Source organism: Alosa alosa, chromosome 8, assembly GCF_017589495.1.
Source record: "Alosa alosa isolate M-15738 ecotype Scorff River chromosome 8, AALO_Geno_1.1, whole genome shotgun sequence".
Lineage (NCBI taxonomy): Eukaryota > Metazoa > Chordata > Actinopteri > Clupeiformes > Clupeidae > Alosa > Alosa alosa.
In genome coordinates, this window is record NC_063196.1 from 26,168,631 (window position 1) to 26,186,130 (window position 17,500).

Here is a 17,500-nt window from a genome sequence, read left to right on the forward strand (position 1 = left end):
TTGAACATTCTATTTGGGCCCCAATCTACTTCCTCTGCATTAAGATAACATATGGAATGTTAAAAAGGAAGTCTTGTGGGGCCAACTATGATGCTGATAATGGAACTCTCTTGAAAGGGTCCATAACCATATGCTGTGTCCAGCTCCGTGTCAGGGTGCCATGGCGACAAACTCAAATGGAACTCTGTGTTCTTGTGAAAATGCTTTCACCTGGCGAGAACAGACGGTAAACAAACCTTTTCCAAGGAGCACAAGACCACATTTTCAGGCCTAGGTACAATATAATAAAACATTTTTACTGTTTGTTAAGGTTGCTAATTTCACTGAGGTGTTTTACAAGAGACATTTTTTTTTACTGTTTTACAAGATACATTTACTGAAGCGGCTGATCCTCAGAGTGACTGTTGCCCAGCTACCCATCGTTTGTGTAATGGCTCATCCTTTATCTGAAATTGAATGCTTGAAGCTTCTATTTTTGGCCTATCACCCCTTTTTGTTCACAGTGGTGGGTTTCCATAGGCAGCTGTGTGTTGCGAGGCTGATAACTCTCTTCTTCCTGCGCTTGCAAACCGAGTGATGCAGGTTCTTCAAAAGGCTCCGCTGTTTGCAACTCCTGCTTGAGCAATCCCCAGCACTATCCATTATCAAAACTTTGCGGAAATGTCAACGATTTGGAGAGAAAGGTCCCCCACGCATCAATTCACACAGGAGCCTGCTGAACATGACGCCAGAGTGCTCACTTATCTCCCACAGTGGCGCGATTGTTCTGAGAGATCGTTTTTAGACGGTGGCTCAGGCCATGCCCGGGGCAGGAGCTGATGTTCCACGACGTTTTTATACCGGCATCCGCATTCCACATGCCATCGGTTGATATGTATAGAACCGGGGGTAAAAAACTGAATATCATGTGAAAGAACAGAATGCCTTTTGAGAAGCTAATCCAAAGTGTCAATCTTTATCACAAAAGAAATAAACACATCTCCTAATTTTGGCCACATTGAGATTTCACCTCCTTATGCTGAAAGCTATGTTGTAGTTCCCTGCATGAAGTGCAAACTGAAGTACAATGTATCGTCATATAAGCTTACCATTGGATAACCACATTACAATATGTCTTCTCCCTTGAGTGAATTAATTTGCATTCAAGTCATTTATGCAATTGTATGTATCCCATTGATAGCTTTGATGCAATCTTCCAAGTCAGCCGTTGGGGTGTTACCTAGAGATGCCCTTTCTGTGGTGGCTGGTTTCATTTCCAGATTCTAGTGGCCTCCTCCGCAGCACTGATCTCCTGCGAGCTGAACCGTACATGACTCTGTGTCCCTTAAGAGGCTTTTTAAAGGCGCTTCATTATTTAAAGCCGAGCGGCACCAGAACTCTATCCCACCCAGCGACTGGGCTTATGTGCGCTGGGGGACGGCACTGAGGCTGGGTCGGATCCGTCGCTCTTCCTCTAGTGTACACACACACACACACGCACGCTTCTATCTGCTAACTCAGTCTTCTAAGTCTTCAGTACGGTTAACAAAATTGTGTGTTCTTTCTGAGAAAAGTCCAAATGGGTCCAAAAGGAACCAACTGGTGTCCCATCATTCTATACTAGTATATAACACATGCAGTGCTATGTATGTGTACTGTATGTCTATGTGTTAATGCTATGGATACAAATAATGCCATGTTGATTAACCAACTGGAAGTATACTCATTGCCGTGTTGCAAAATCAGGTGTCTCACACTTTCTCTCTTTCTCTTTCTCTTTCCAGAGTCTTCGTCCCTGCACACAAGGTGACGGAAGCAGAGCTGTGATTGGACATTCCCTCAAACAATATGGCCTCCTGAAAGTGGTGGGAGTACAACCAGCGTCCTCGTTCCTGCAGTCCTTTCCGTGTATGTTTGACCAAGCCAGTGAGTGAGTGTGTGTGCCATCTGGTTGTCTCCTGTCGTCTGCACCTGGCCCTCCATCAGACGGATTCAGGCCCTCTCATGCCTCCCAGGGCTCCCCAGGTTCCCCTCCCCCAGGTCACCACCGGTAGGCCCCACGCTCTCCCCCTCTGAATCCCTCTTCATCCCCAATCCCCAGCCCCCCCAACCCTAGTTCCCCACCCCCTGCTTGTGCCCCGTACCCCCCCCCACACACACACACACACACACAGGAGTCCCCCTCTCCAGCCATGACCAGCCTGAAGCGCTCACAGACAGAGCGCTCGGTGGGCGGCTCCATCTCGGCCACCGACGAGTTCTACACGCGCCGCCTGCGCCTGCCCAACGGGGGTGCCCCTCCGCCCCGCAGCGAGAGCACCCACCTGTCCGGCTGCTCGCCCGGCGTGCCCAAGATGGGCGTGCGCGCTCGCGTCGCCGACTGGCCCCCCAGGAAAGACGGAAGCGCTGGAGGAGGAGGAGGCGGCGGCGGCGCCGGGGGCGTCTGGCACATCACCGTGGAGACGGACTCCCCCACCACCACTTCGTCCAGCAGCTCTTCCGGAGGAGGAGGAGGAGGAGGAGGAGGGGGGGACCAGCGTGGTGGCGGAGGCAACGGCACGGGCACCGGGAGCAGCAGCGGCAGCAGTAGCGGCGGAGGCGGCAGCGCCCAGAGCAACCTGTCGGCCAAGCTGGGCCACCTGATCAGCCCGCAGGACTCGTCCATGCTGCGCAACATCCACAACACGCTCAAGAGCAAGATGCAGGGCCGCCACGGCAGCAAGGACAACCGCTTCCTGTCGCCGGACGGCTACCAGGGCTCGCCGCGGAAAGGCATGCGTCGCATCCGGCAGCGCAGCAACAGCGACATCACCATCAGCGAGCTGGACGGCAGCGGCGGCGACGGCAACGAGGGCTGGTCCTTCTCGGGTTGGACGCCGATGCACCGCGAGTACGGCAGCACGTCGTCCATCGACAAGCACAGCACGGCGGCGTCCGGCGCCTCGCAGAGCTTCTTCGACATGCTCAAGGGCTACCAGTCGGCCGAGGCGCCGGCCGCCACCTCCGACCAGCGCAGCCCGGCGCCCGAGCGGCTCAGCGAGTTGCTGAGCGTCGCCCACAAGCAGGTGGCGCTGGACCTGCCCGACGGGCCGCCGTCGCTGACCCGTGCCAGCGGCAGCCCCGCCAGCCGCCTCAAGGAGCGCGAGAAGCACCTCAAGCGCCGGTCCAAGTCGGAGACGGGCGGAGAATCCATCTTCCGGAAGCTGCGCAGCGCCCGAGCGGACGGCGAGTCCTCGCGCGCCGGCTCCGACGCCGAGGAGGAAGGCGGCGGACACTCGGGGCCTCCGCCGGCGTCCCTCAAGCCCTGGGTGTGCCAGAAGGCCTTTGCCCACTTCGACGTGCAGAGCCTCTTCTTCGACCTGAACGACGTGGTGACGGGCCGGCAGTCGGCCAGCTCGGCGAAGCACAAGAACACCACCACCGGCGCCTCGGCCGCCGCCGCCGCCTCGTCCTCCCTCACGTCCTCGCTCTCGTCCTCCTCGTCCCAGAGCTGGGGCTTGCCTGCCCTGCGGCAGCCAGGAGAGCCAGCGCAAGGGGCGGCCCAACCCAGGCTCGACCCTGGGGACGACAAGAGCAACGAGCTGGTGCTGGCCTGCCCCTGTTTCCGGAACGAGCTGGGCGGAGAGGGCGAGCGCACCATCAACCCCACCAAGCAGGGCAGCATCGGCAGTGGGGGGTCCGGCAGCAGTAGCGGAGGGGGCTCCCCCGGCGAGGACGATGCACCGCCCAACTCGCACCTGTCCAACGCGGGGGTAGCCGTGCTCGAGGCGCCCAAAGACGGACAGGGGCTGCATTCGGAGCGGGGCAAGCGCCACATCGTGGAGCACGTAGACCTGGGGTCCTACTACTACAGGAAGTACTTCTACCTTAGAGGTGAGTGGAAGGGGATTGGGGTCAGGTCAAGGTCAAATTCCGCACACGGTCAAATGCAGTAATATTGCAGTAATAGTCAAGAAATTGCACTTTTTATGCACCTTATTTTAGATGGCTCTTTGTCTGTGTTTACTACTACTACTAATAATAATAATGATAATAATAAACTAAAGAAAGATCTTAATAATGCCTAATTAGTTGGGGATGTTAGGGACTACAACTACAGTTTGGGGGCAGCCGTGGCCTACTGGTTAGCGCTTCGGACTTGTAACCGGAGGGCAATGTTTCATGTGAGTCTGTGGTTCTGGTTCCCCAGAGCACTGGAACTACCTGGGTGTGGACGAGACCCTGGGGCCGGTGGCGGTCAGCCTGCGTCGGGAGAAGCTGGAGGAGCACAAGGAGCACGGCCAGCAGTACCAGTTCCGGGTCATCTTCAGAACCAGCGAGGTGAGCCATCTCGCACTATTCTTTTGATAGATAGATAGCAGAGGTGGGAGTAAGTCACATGACATGTGCAAGTCACACGCCTCGTCTAACACCTAACCTTCAAGCTATGAATTTGAGGACTTGCGACTCAAATCAAGTCATGTGACTTCAGACCCCCACCTCAGGCTAGTCCCAAACTGTGTAGTTGTGGAGAGGGGACTCCTGGACGCTGGATAGTGTGACGCGGGAGGCTAGTCCCAAACTGTGTGGGGAGAGGGGACTCCTGGACGCTCTCCAAAAGCCCATCATCTGTTCCTTCTCCCGTCATGTTCACTCAGTGTCAGGGAATCATGCTCTTTAACTCGTGATGGTGATTCTCAGCTTAACCCCGTTTAATGGCTTTCAAGCAATCGTTGGAAAAAACTGGAAAGAAATAAACAAAAAAAAATATTTCCTGACCCAACCCATATTTGACCTCCACCCACTTACTGTGTAGCCAGACCCCTCAGCTCCACTCATTTCTACCTCCCTCTCTTCATCTCTGTGTCTCTCTCTCTCTCTCTCTCTCTCTCTCTCTCTCTCTCTCTCTCTCTCTCTCTCTTTCTCTCTCTGTCATCTTCTCTCTGTCTCCCTTCTCTGTTTGTCTCTCTCTCTCTCTGTCTCTTCATCTCTCTCTTCCTGTCTTTCTTTCTGTTGTGCTGTCTCACTTTGTTCTCTCTCTCTCTCTCTCTCTCTCTCTCTGTCTCACACACTGTGAGTTCAAAGCTGTCTCACGTTCTCTCTCTCTCTCTCTCTCTCAACCCCCTCTGCACACACTGTGGTTCAAAGGTCAGTGCAGCACTCTCTCCCCCCCAAATATCCACTAATCACTGAGGGCCTCTCCTCCTACTCCACCACCTCCACCTCCTCTATGATGAGCACTCAGGCTTCGTTGTCTCCATCACCATGAACAGTAATTTCCCAGACACGAGGCTAGCCGGCTGTAGAGGCTGGCTGGGAGCTTGTGGCAGATGGTGGCACCCCTGGTCTCTCTTGCTACAGCTGCAAATCCAGTGACAAATGACATGATATGTTGGGCAGGGCGTACTGGCGGCAGGTCCCCCCGCCCACCCCCAACCAAGGTGATGCGGGGGACCAGTGGCGCTGTGAGTGCGGCTATTTCCATCCCAAGCAGGTGGGCAGGAGTGGGTGGTTGGGCTCGGGTCTGTGGCGCCGTGCCATGCTCGGGGTTGGGCTCCATATAGATGTGTGCGTGACTGAAATCAACTGTACGTCATTTAAGTTGGAGTTCAGCGTCATTTATGACCACCTCTCTGAAGTCAAATAGAGAGGTGTGTGTGTGTGTGTGTGTGTGTGTGTGGGAGAGAGATGGCTAGAGATGGGATTTTGTGTGTGTGTGACAAAAAGATGTGTCTCTGTGGGAGAGATGGCAAGAGTGTGTGTGTCTGTGTGTGTGTGTGTCTGTGTGTGACAAAAAGATGTGTCTCTGTGGGAGAGAGATGGCAAGAGTGTGTGTGTGTGTGTGTGTGTCTGTGGAACTTGGAGACAGAGAGAATTAGAGAGAGAATGTAATAATGCCAAGGGCAAAGAGAATAAGTGTGTAAGAAAGAGAATGAGGAAGACTGAGTGACACTGATGAGTTGTAGAGAATGGTGCAAGCTTGTTGAAGTCAGGGCAACACATTTGATAGCACTTATGTCACAACTCTATGCACTTCCAGATAGAACCTTTGCTTTCTGAGACAGAGTGCCATCATTATGGTTAAGTATGCTCTCTGACTGACTGCATACCATCCACATTTTTCTTCATCCGTCTCATTCAGTTAATGTATATCTCTGGGGTATAACTTAGCCGTTGCGCAACAATAGAGTTGGTGCCCCATGGCACATATGTGCTCAGTGCCCACGTGGAGACTGGTTTGAGTCCAATCTGAGCACATTTCTTGCGCATTATACAAATGAACTAAACCCTTTCTTCACTGCAGACTACTGGCAGAGTTGACGCTAGTCACGCCTTGGGTTTTTATTTATGTATGCGCCAAGCTGACTTTTTGGGCTTGAAATCAGCTACACATTAATGACCATCTTATTCAGTAAAGGCCATTTAAATGTACAAACTGACGGTGATCACAAGCCTTTTTGATTTGTTTTCAAGCTGTGTGTGCATGTGGTAATGCAAATGAATTGGTGTAGCGTTACAGTGATGGCCTAATTGGATTGTTTGAATATAGATTGAATGCTGAGTGTGTGTCTGTGCGTATGTGTGTGTGCGTGCCTGCCACCTGCGTTACAGCTCCTCCCTGAATACTGAATTGATTGTTATTTTCTCAAAGTTGACTTTACAGCAGCACTTTTACAGCTTACACTGTTGCATTGTTCAAATTCAAGTTGAAATGTCACTTCCGAGGAGCTTTGTTTCGTCTATGATGCGCGACACCTGTTCAGTGTACAGTTTAATTGCACAAATATGATTTCGTTCTGTAATTTTCCCAATAAATCTGACTAAAAACTCCTCCCTCTCCATCTCCTCCTCTCCTCCTCCCTCTGTCTCCTCCTCCCTCTCCGTCTTCTCCTCTCCTCCTCCCTCTCCGTCTTCTCTCCTCCTCCTCCCTCTCCGTCTCCTCCTCTCTTCCTCCCTCTCTGTCTCCTCCTCCCTCTCTGTCTCCTCCTCTCCTCCTCCCTCTCCTCCTCCTCCCTCTCTGTCTCCTCCTCTCCTCCTCCCTCTCCTCCTCCCGCTCTCTCCTCCTCTCCTCCTCCCTCTCCTCCTCCTCCCTCTCCGTCTCCTCCTCTCCTCCTCCTCCCTCTCTGTCTCCTCCTCTCCTCCTCCCTCTCCTCCTCCCTCTCTGTCTCCTCCTCTCCTCCTCCCTCTCCTCCTCCTCCCTCTCTGTCTCCTCCTCCTCCTCTCCTCCTCCCTCTCCGTCTCCTCCTCTCTCCATCCAGCTGACGACCCTGCGCGGTGCCATCCTGGAGGATGCTGTGCCCTCCACCGCCAAGCACGGCACACCGCGCGGCCTCCCGCTGAAGGAGGTGCTGGAGTTCCTGGTGCCCGAGCTCAACGCCCACTGCTTGCGCCTGGCCCTCAACACGCCCAAGGTCACCGACCAGCTGATGAAACTGGACGAGCAGGGGGTAAGGATGCCAGCTGCTGCAGCGGACTTCGTGCCAGCCAATCATAGCGCTTCGTCCTGCTCGCTCTGTTAGTTTCCAGCTGTACTAATAATTCGTGTTCCTAGTTGCATTTCTCAGTTATGAGCAGGAAGTTGCAATTGGAACGCTACCCCTAATTCAAATTTCCAAGATGGCTGCGCCCATTAACAGTAAATCAAAGTCGTAGAAATGCACTGTTTATTAGCAGTTCTGCCTTATTGCTGTATAGGGTTTCAATGAAAGACACGAGACTGTTTATGAACCTCTCCCTCTTACTCTGTATCTCTGTGTCTCTGTTTGAGCACTGTAATTGGCTCATTCACTCACTCACTCTCCACCTCAAGCTGGTGCGTTCTGGCGCATAATGGCTGCCTTGCATCACCCAGGTGTGTACTACACGTTGGTGGTGGTTAGTAAGGTCCCCCCTTCCCTGTGAAGTGCTTTGAGTGTTGAGCAAAGCGCTACATAAATGTAACGTGTTGTTGTTGTTGTTGTGGTGGTTGTTGTTGTTGTTGTCGTTTGTGCTCCCCAGTTGAGTTTCCAGCTGAAGGTGGGGGTGATGTACTGCCAGGCAGGCCAGAGCACAGAGGAGGAGATGTACAACAACGAGTCGGCCGGCCCTGCGCTCGAGGACTTCCTGCAGCTGCTGGGGGACCGCGTGCGCCTCAAAGGCTTCAATAAGTACCGCGCTCAGCTGGACACTAAGAGTAGGTCTCACACATGCACGCGCATGCACACGCACACACACACACACACGCACCAAGAGTACATTTCTCTCTCTCTCTCTCTCACTCACACACACACACACACACACACATGCAAACACACACTGGTAACCTGCCCAGCTTGACACCAAGAATATGTTTCACACACTCACTCACTACATACCGCTCAATACCAAGAGTATGTTTCTCTCTCTTACACACACACACACACACACACACGCACATGCATTAATACACACACAAGTTCTGCGCTCAGCTCACCATCAAGTGTAAGACACACACATGCTAAAACTAAGCCTGACACCAAGAGTACAAGAGTATGTTGCATATACGCTGAGAAAAACATCCTTCTCCATTATCTCATCTGACATTTTATCAATAAAACAACTTATTGATTAATCAAGAAAATAATCTCCTGAAAATAATCGTTAGCTGTAGTCCCAATTGATACAAACTAGCACACTCACCAAATCCTAAATTTACCTTGGATATTACATATTATCTACCTGTCAATCTCAGTCCTGCGCACATCTTGACACCAAAGTCATATAAATATCATGCAAACGTACACTGCCATTTACATATGCATTGTGCCATGCCCAACACTAATTGTACATTCAACCGTGTGAACACATTCACACACACAGGTTTACATCAGGATCACATAACCCCATGAACTGCAGTGCAGACTGGTTAGCTGTATGCCACAGGGTCGGAGGTTGAGGTCAGATTCGGGGCATGACTGGAGCTGTCTTGAGTGACGTGAATAAACTCCGGCCCCTGGAGGGATATCAGCCTTCACCGCTCCTCCTCCTCCTCCTCCTTAGAGTCTCTTTGCGAACGTTTCCTCTGCTCCCCTGCCCGAGGATCTGTCTCAGATTAGCACCTGTGATGGATCTCTGAACGCTTTTGCCTTCTCACAACTATCTCATAACTCACTCCAGCTTCCTCCTGCCATATCCACGGCAACCGCTCGCAAGACATGATAGCCTCCCCTTCTGTGTTCTCTCTACTTCCCCTGATCACACACACCCACGCACACAAACACACGCACACACACCCACACACACGCTCGTTCACTTGCCTCATCTACATTTATGCCACATAAGGCTCACATGTGATGAGATCCATTCTTAATGAAAACTTTAGCTTTGATCATAAACTACCCCAAGCTCTAGAAAGCTTCCTTGTCAGGGTGCTTGATTTTCTTTTTTGTCCTTTTTTTTATAAGGAGGTGTATGTATCAGTAATCTTACTGGCACCTGTGCTGAATGATGATGATTATAATAATGTCTGATAAAAAAAAAATATGCACCAGGTTATGAGGTAAAAAGAGGGCTCTATTAGAGGGTCAGGGGGGTGTAGTCTGTGACTCCATAAAGCAAATGGACAAATCGAAATCCAACACTTTGGTCGGCATTTCCTGCAAATGACTGCTATTGCAAGAGAGAGGGTTGAAACGGAGCGTTTAGTAATCGAGGATCTTTAGATGCAGCCTACGGATGAAATGCAGAAAAAATGAAGCATCTCAGTTCACACTCTCAGTCCAAATGAGACTGGTGGAGAAATTAACTGTGAAGAAAGAATGTGTTGGAAATCGTCAACAAACACACACACACACACACACACCATAACCAGACCTAAGAGCAGAGAAATGGTGTTACTGCGCCACTAAAACGATGATGTGTGTGTAATAATTTGATACTGCTGGTTAAACTGCTTGCATGGTTATGTAGTGCATGCCTTGACCTTGTATGATATTAAATGGTTGAAGAGCTAGAGGTTTGTTCAGGGTTAATGTCCTTCACAATTTCCATTCATCACAGATATTTGTGTAAAATTAATGCCTTTGATATTTTGTGCTGGTTGGAAATAGGATAATTGTAAACACAATGGAGTCCACTAGGGCCATTCATTTGATAACATTTTCAAAATGGCGTCTAAATCTGCCCATGAAAATGTGTTTTATTAATATAATTCAGTTTGTAATATCATCAACTGGCAGCTGACAGTGAAGACCCTGCAGCCGTTACTAATATGAAACTGTGTGCTGGCTGTGATCTCCATTTAGTACAGAGCAGAGGGCATTTCAATGTGTGACCAGTGTGTCCTCTCTCTCTCTCTCTCTCTCTCTCTCTCTCTCTCTCTCTCTCTCTCTCTCTCTCTTTCTTTCTTTCTTTCTTTCTTTCTTTCTTTCTTTCTTTCTTTCTTTCTTTCTTTCTTTCTTTCTTTCTTTCTTTCTTTCTTTCTTTCTTTCTTTCTTTCTTTCTTTCTTTCTTTCTTTCTTTCTTTCTTTCTTTCTTTCTTTCTTTCTTTCTTTCTTTCTTTCTCTCTCTCTCTCTCTCTCTCTCTCTCTCTCTCTCTCTCTCTCTCTCTCTCTCTCTCTCTCTCTCTCTCTCTCTCTCTCTCTCTCTGTGTGTGTGTTTGCCCTTCTGCAGCGGACTCCACTGGTACACACTCTCTGTACACCACCTACAAGGACTACGAGATCATGTTCCACGTGTCCACCATGCTGCCCTACACCCCCAACAACAAGCAGCAGGTACAGGACCACACCATCCTGAAATACAGACTCCCATAGATACAGGACCTCAGCATCCTGAAATACAGACTCCCATAGATACAGGACCACGCCATCCTGAAATACAGACTCCAATAGATACAGGACCTCGCCATCCTGAAATACAGACTCCCATAGATACAGGACCTCGCCATCCTGAAATACGGACTCCCATAGATACAGGACCTCGCCACCCTGAAATACAGACTCCCATAGATACAGGACCACACCATCCTGAAATACCAGGGTGTCCGCGGGGTTGTAAAAGGTATGAAAAGGTAGTAAATGAAATTAGCCAAATTTAAGGCCATTTAAAAGTATTAAAAAGTAATCTGATCAGGTATTAAATTTTCGAACCACTAACTATGAGGTTTTCCATTTGTGTTAAGTGCAGGCCTATCCTAAAATTCACGTGAATTTATTTATATTATATTACTTAAATGTGCGAGTAGGACCTGAGCGATATGTCTGTGTGCGTTCGCGGTAAAAACTTTTAGCGCCCCCTCAAACTGGATATACGGCTTGCTGCCAAACTTGTTGCCAAAAGTTTGCTACTATTGACGAAGTCATGGGAAACTGTAATTTTTAGGACATTTGGTTAGAGGACTCGAGATTCAAAGACTGGCTTAGGCTAGTTGACAACAGCCAAGAGGCTTATTGCCACGTCTGTAAAAAGACAATAAATGTCTATGTACTAGCCAGCAAACAAGAATGTGCGGACGTAGTCAGAGGTGGAAGAGTCGACTGCCTGGCTCAGTGGGTTGACTAAAGAATAGAGGTTAAACATAGGCCTGACAGTGTTGCTTTGTTTAGGCTATAAGATAAGGTTTAGGCTATAGGCTAAGATTTAAAATTGTCTACCCTCAGTAAATGTCATGTTAAGGTTAGTTTAACAGGTGTGACCTTTAACATTATTCAAAGCTTGCTCAGGAGCTATAGGCCCTAGGCTTACTCCCTTGATGTAGTATGTGATGAGATCAAAGTCCCAATAGACTTGCTTAAAATTAGTTGAATATAACAACCTGTGTAGGTTTTTATAGGCTGTATTGTAATATGCTATCAATATATTATAATATAATATATTTTAAGTCAATTTATCAATTAGTTTCCACAAAATTCCCCAGAAGTCATCATTTAAGGGGTTATTTTTCAAAATTTTCGTCACAGGGAGCATGCAGGCCCAAAAGTATTTTATCACATGGGGCCCACATTCTCCAGCAGCACCCAATCAATAATTAGTATTTTTGTAAAATGTGACCACCTATTTTTGAATGTGATACCTTGACTGGTAAAGTATATGAGGCAGTGTATGGTCGTGGGCCTATTTGGAAGAAAGTCCAGTAAACCTTTTCTGATTTTCATTTGTCATTTTGTCTTGATTGAGATAGAATGATGAGAAGTGAGAGAAAGAGTGTAGTGCTGGAGAAGTGGTGTGTGCTCTTCCTACACATAACAATGAAATAACTTTTTATCTTGGGTTAGGATTAAATAACAAATAATTGTGTATGGGCCAGTGTTTTTATTGAAGCAAAAAAGGTCAGAAAGTTTCTCAGAAAGTTAAGTAACAAAATGACAGTAATCCGTTACTTTATAATTAGTTACCCCCAACACTGAATTTTGAAAGGTTGCCGCTAGTTGCAGCTCGAAGTCGTGTTGGTATTAAAAAATATTGCGAAGGTATTAAAAGGTATTAAATTCAATTTAAGAATTTCTGTATATACCCTGAATACAGATTTCCATAGATACAGGACCTCAGCATCCTGAAATACAGACTCCCATAGATACAGGACCACACCATCCTGAAATATTGACTCCCATAGATACAGGACCACACCATCCTGAAATACAGACTCGCATAGATACAGGACCTCACCATCCTGAAATACAGACTCCCATAGATACAGGACCTCACCATCCTGAAATACAGACTCTCATAGATACAGGACCTCACCATCCTGCAACAGCACCTTCTATTACCGGTATATTGTATTCAGTAAGATGAAACTGATTTTTTTTAAGTCTTTAAAGGCTAAGACACTTGCTCTGGTCCTGGTTTATACTTAAAGATGCATGATGTGTAAAACATATTTCACTGTGTGGGCATTACCTGATATTATTCATTTCTTGTGTAACTACACTGTACTAAAAACACTTGGTTTAAAGCCAGGTAAACATTTTTCCAGTAGGTCCATTGTAGAGCAGAGGTGCTTTGCTCTCTTTGTTGTCAGTAGTGTTTTGAAGGTGACCTGAGATCTCCTGTGGAACTCCTCTTTTGTGCTGTGCAGTTGCTGAGGAAGCGCCACATCGGCAACGACATTGTGACCATCGTGTTCCAGGAGCCCGGCGCCAAGGCCTTCAGCCCCAAGAACATTCGCTCGCACTTCCAGCACGTGTTTGTGGTGGTGCGTGCACACAACCCCTGCTCTGACGGCAGCACCTGTTACAGGTGAGACTGCCACTCAACACAAGGCCTGTTGCTGGGAGACTTGTTCTGCTTTGGCCACTTTGACCCTCCAAATAGAAAACTGCTGCTGTTGATGCATGGAACGAAGTATTTGTGTCTGAACACACACACACACACACACACACACACACACACACACACACACACACACACACACACACACACACACACACACACACACATACACACATACACACACACACACACACACACATACACATACACATACACACACACGCGCACAGGCACACACACAGACACGCTGCCTCTCTCCTGCCTTGCTTTGGGGTTTTTGAGGCCACTCTGAACAGTGTCGGGGTTAATTATCTCAATGTTTTGGTATTTTAGTGGCTTAACACCATCTGTGTTTAGTGGCCTGAAGGGATCAACGCTGTCAGATGCTGTTAACAGCGGCCAACATCAGGAACAGTCCTCACGGCCATCTTCTCTCGGTTTATTTAATTGTGTTTGTCTGTCGGTCTCTCTCTCTTTCTTTCTTTCTTTCTTTCTTTCTTTCTTTCTTTCTTTCTCTCTCTCTTTCTTTCTCTCTCTCGCTTGCTCGCTCACTCGCTCAATCTCCAGAGTCTGCGGTGACACGTGTGTCTCCGTGGTGACCCAGTCCTCACGCTGTGATGATGCTCAGAGACGTGTTCTACTTCTCACTCCGTTTCGCTGGCTAGAACATCGCTCATGACTCAAAACCACATTCGGTCTAAAAACGTCCCAAACTGAATGGGTCGGTGTTGGAGCCGGGGATGGGGGTGAAGGTGGGTGTGGGGCGGGGGGTGTACAGTATGTGGTGACGGAAGTAACAGCCATCACTTCCTCCTTCTCTCTATTTCTCTCCTTTTTTTCCTCTCTCTCTCTCTCGCTCACGCACTCTCGTCACGTCATGTTGTTGCCGTGCCTGGCTTGGCATAATGGAGTCTGTAATTGCTGATGGGTCTTCATTGCGCGCCTCTTTTAATTGTCCCCCAGTGGGGCGGCCCCTCCAGAAAGGAGAGGGGCGGGGGTGCCGGAATTTGGTGCCGTCAAGAACGGCTCGACACACACTGAACCACCCGGAGAACATCCTGAAATAGAACACCACCCCCCACCCCCTCCTGTGTCTGGGTGAGATATTCCCCTAACCAGTACTGGTGCTCCATGACTGTAAACGTCTGGTATAGATGACTGAGGTACCTTAAACCTCCAGGGTATCACTCTGTCTCAGCCCAGAGACAGTAAAGCCATGACTGTGTTATCTTTTAGGGACATTACAATCCAACTTTATTTCAAAGAGTGCCGTGTCTACATCCCAAGGGGTGGATAGCAAAGTTAGATGGAGCGGCAGTTGGAACTTTTTTTGTGTGAGTACCGCTACCACTTCAGCATCACAGTTCCGGCATTAGGCGAGCAGTCTGCTCCAGCAGTTCAGGAAAGCAGTTGCTGCAGCGAAAACCAGTCAGTGACAAAGCCACTGACCTCAGTGGTTAAGGCACTGGTGCATCAGAGATTAGTAATTAGTAATCTCTGATGCAATAGTAATTCATGCATTCATTAAAACTAAGGATGCACAATATTATCAGTACAACATTGTATCGGCAGATAACAGTCTAAGAATTGTATTATCGCATCACCAGATATGATCATTTCTGCGGATATTTGGCAGATAAATTGGCAAGATTATTATTGACACACCTACCGGGTTTTAGAGGAAGCATCATACACATCTGTTCAAAGAGGATGAGCTCTGCAATTTTATTTGAAAATGTCATGTCATATGTCAAATTGCATATTTGACATCTACACCATGCTGTAGTGATTTCCTTATTTTTAATTTATCAAATCATACATCTAGGGTATAATAAATGAGACTGTAAAGTTTTATTCCTGGATATCAGCATCTCTAATTTAGTTAAATTGAGCTGAATTGAGAAAAGGTTTTTGTCAATCTGCTTTTAGTGCAGAAGTTGTTTATTGTGCTCAGTACTCTGAGCTGCTGAGCTTCTGCACGCTGACATGGTGTTTTATAGCGGCGTGCGCTCTTTCAGTGTTACACTCGCAGGGTTTAGGAGCTGTGGAGTCATTTGGGGGAGGGGGGGGGGTGTGAACCTCTTCCCCTGTCTGTGTTTAATTTGTGATAATCACCTGCTAATTCCCAGGCTTCACACAGGATGCGTTTTATACGTTCTGTCAGGTGCTAAACATTGCACAAAGCAAAGGGGTTTTTTTTTTAAACATGAATATTTTTCCTTTTCTTTCTTTGCTAAGCACAACCCAGAAGTTGCACATGATGTCATTGACAGGAAAAACAAAAACAGAGGACCCTTCTTGTCTTTTCTCTCCATCACTCTCTTTCTCTCTCTCTCTGTGCTTTCTCTCTATCTGTCTTTCCATACCTCTCTCCATCACTCTCTTTCTCTCTCTGTGCTTTCTCTCTATCTGTCTTTCCATACCTCTCTCCATCACTCTCTTTCTGTGCTTTCTCTTTCTTTGCTTCCTCTCTTTATCTCTGCCTTTCTAGACCTCCCTCACTATCTCTCTCTCTATCTTTCTCTTTCTAGACCTCTCTCACTATCTCTCCATCTTTCTCTTTCTATACCTCTCTCGCTATCTCTCTCTCTCTCCATTTTTCTCTTTCTATACCTCTCTTGCTATTATACCTATCTTGCTAATATACCTCTATTGCTATCTCTCTCTCTCTCTCTCTCTCTCTTTCTCATGTGGGCTGCATCAGGGCTGTGGGTAGAGGAAGCCTCCCACGCAGTGTACATTTATATCCCGCGCAGGGCACACATTCTCCCGCTCGCCTCTCCACTTAACCCCCGGTGTTTAGGAAGGAGACAATGTAAAGTCCCCCCCACCCCCCACCACCTCTATGACTCACTGGCCTCTTGGAGCCGTGGAGCCGTACAGAACAGCCGGGTCGCCGTTAGACGCTCATCCAATGCGTCACATTTTTGCGATTTATTTTTTTAACCTGGCTTTGAGACGTACAGTAGTTCCTGAAGAGCTGTAGATGGTGGTTGAACTCTTCTCTCTCGACAGATCGAGGTGGTTAGTGGTGGGCCGGAGAATGGATCACCAGAGATATAGAGAGATAGAGAGAGAGATAAAGATAGAGAAAGCAAGAGGGAACTGCTACGTGTTGTTTCTCCCTCTCAGTTTAATTTCCAGTGAGGTTGTCATGTCTTGTTTTGACAAATGATAAACACTCTTCCCCGACGTCGTAAATCGTAAAAAAACTGCAAATGACATGCTGCATCCAACACTGGCAAGAACACAACCACTTCAGCAGCCGTTTCTCATGCTTCACTGCCAGCAGCCAACCCCTGGGCTGCACATGCCAGCTACCTACTCCTCCTCATCCTCTTCTTTAGCATCCTCTTCAAAACTGTGTGTGTGTGTGTGTGTGTGTGTGTGTGTGTGTGTGTGTGTGTGTGTGCGCGTGTGTACAATGTGTGTGTTCAACAGTGGGCTTTGGGCGATGGTTTGCAGTCAGTGGTCAGACTGACACATACACACACATACATATATACATACATACACACATACACACACATATATATACACACACACATACACACACATGTGTTCTTGTCACGTGTTGCTTTTAAGAGTAGGAGAAAGCGCTTCATCAACTTTACTCAAGACACTGAGGGGAAGTCAAAAGGATAAGCACACTTGGGCCTGTCTCTGCTCTTCCTTCCCCTCCCTCTACCTTTCTACCACTCTTCTTTTCTTCTCCTTCTCTCACTCTCTATGCGCGTTTGTTTGGGGTGTGTGTGTGTTGGGCAGTGGGGGTGGTCGCTGAGAGATCTGGGCCTTGTCCCTCCCTGCACCTCGCCAAAGCACTGGCGTTCCACACATTCCACAGCGTCCAGGAAGCCTCACATGTCCATTCCACAGGCACCCGCGGAGGACAGGAAATAGAACATGAGGGAGAGAGAGAGATTAGAAGGGAGATGGTGGAGCAAGTGACATAAGAAGGAGGATGGAGAGAGAAAGAAAGTTGCAGAGACATAAAGAGGGAGAGATCGAGAAAGAGGGAGAGATAGAGAAAGATTTTCAAAATCATACTTTATTCCAGTTTTACACAGCCAAAGCAGGTCAATCAGTCAATATTTGCCATTAAAAAAGTTTAAAAAAAGTAATAATAAAAACAGTTTCACACAGCAAATTATAAAAGATGGCTAAAAAGTGCTTGTTTGGTACACCACACATCCTCAAAGGTTCCAGATCTTGCATTAACTCATAAAACCGGAAATCAACCAAAACTCTTTAACCAGGGCACATGGAGAAAGAGGGAGAGAACTGAGCTGAGGCAAAATGCAGTAAGCTGAAT

The 17,500-nt window shown here is 48.1% G+C and overlaps 1 protein-coding gene across 1 annotated transcript in view; it reads left to right on the top strand.

The window, feature by feature from the left end:
- The window catches only part of LOC125298821 (signal-induced proliferation-associated 1-like protein 1), a 97,052-nt gene that overhangs the window by 47,860 nt on the left and 31,692 nt on the right, over positions 1–17,500 (top strand). Inside the window, 6 exon segments of the mRNA XM_048249690.1 lie at positions 1,764–3,852; positions 4,169–4,299; positions 7,218–7,406; positions 7,957–8,131; positions 10,588–10,691; positions 12,995–13,155. Coding sequence (XP_048105647.1) covers positions 2,172–3,852; positions 4,169–4,299; positions 7,218–7,406; positions 7,957–8,131; positions 10,588–10,691; positions 12,995–13,155 — 2,441 coding nt within the window. The 5' untranslated portion in view covers positions 1,764–2,171.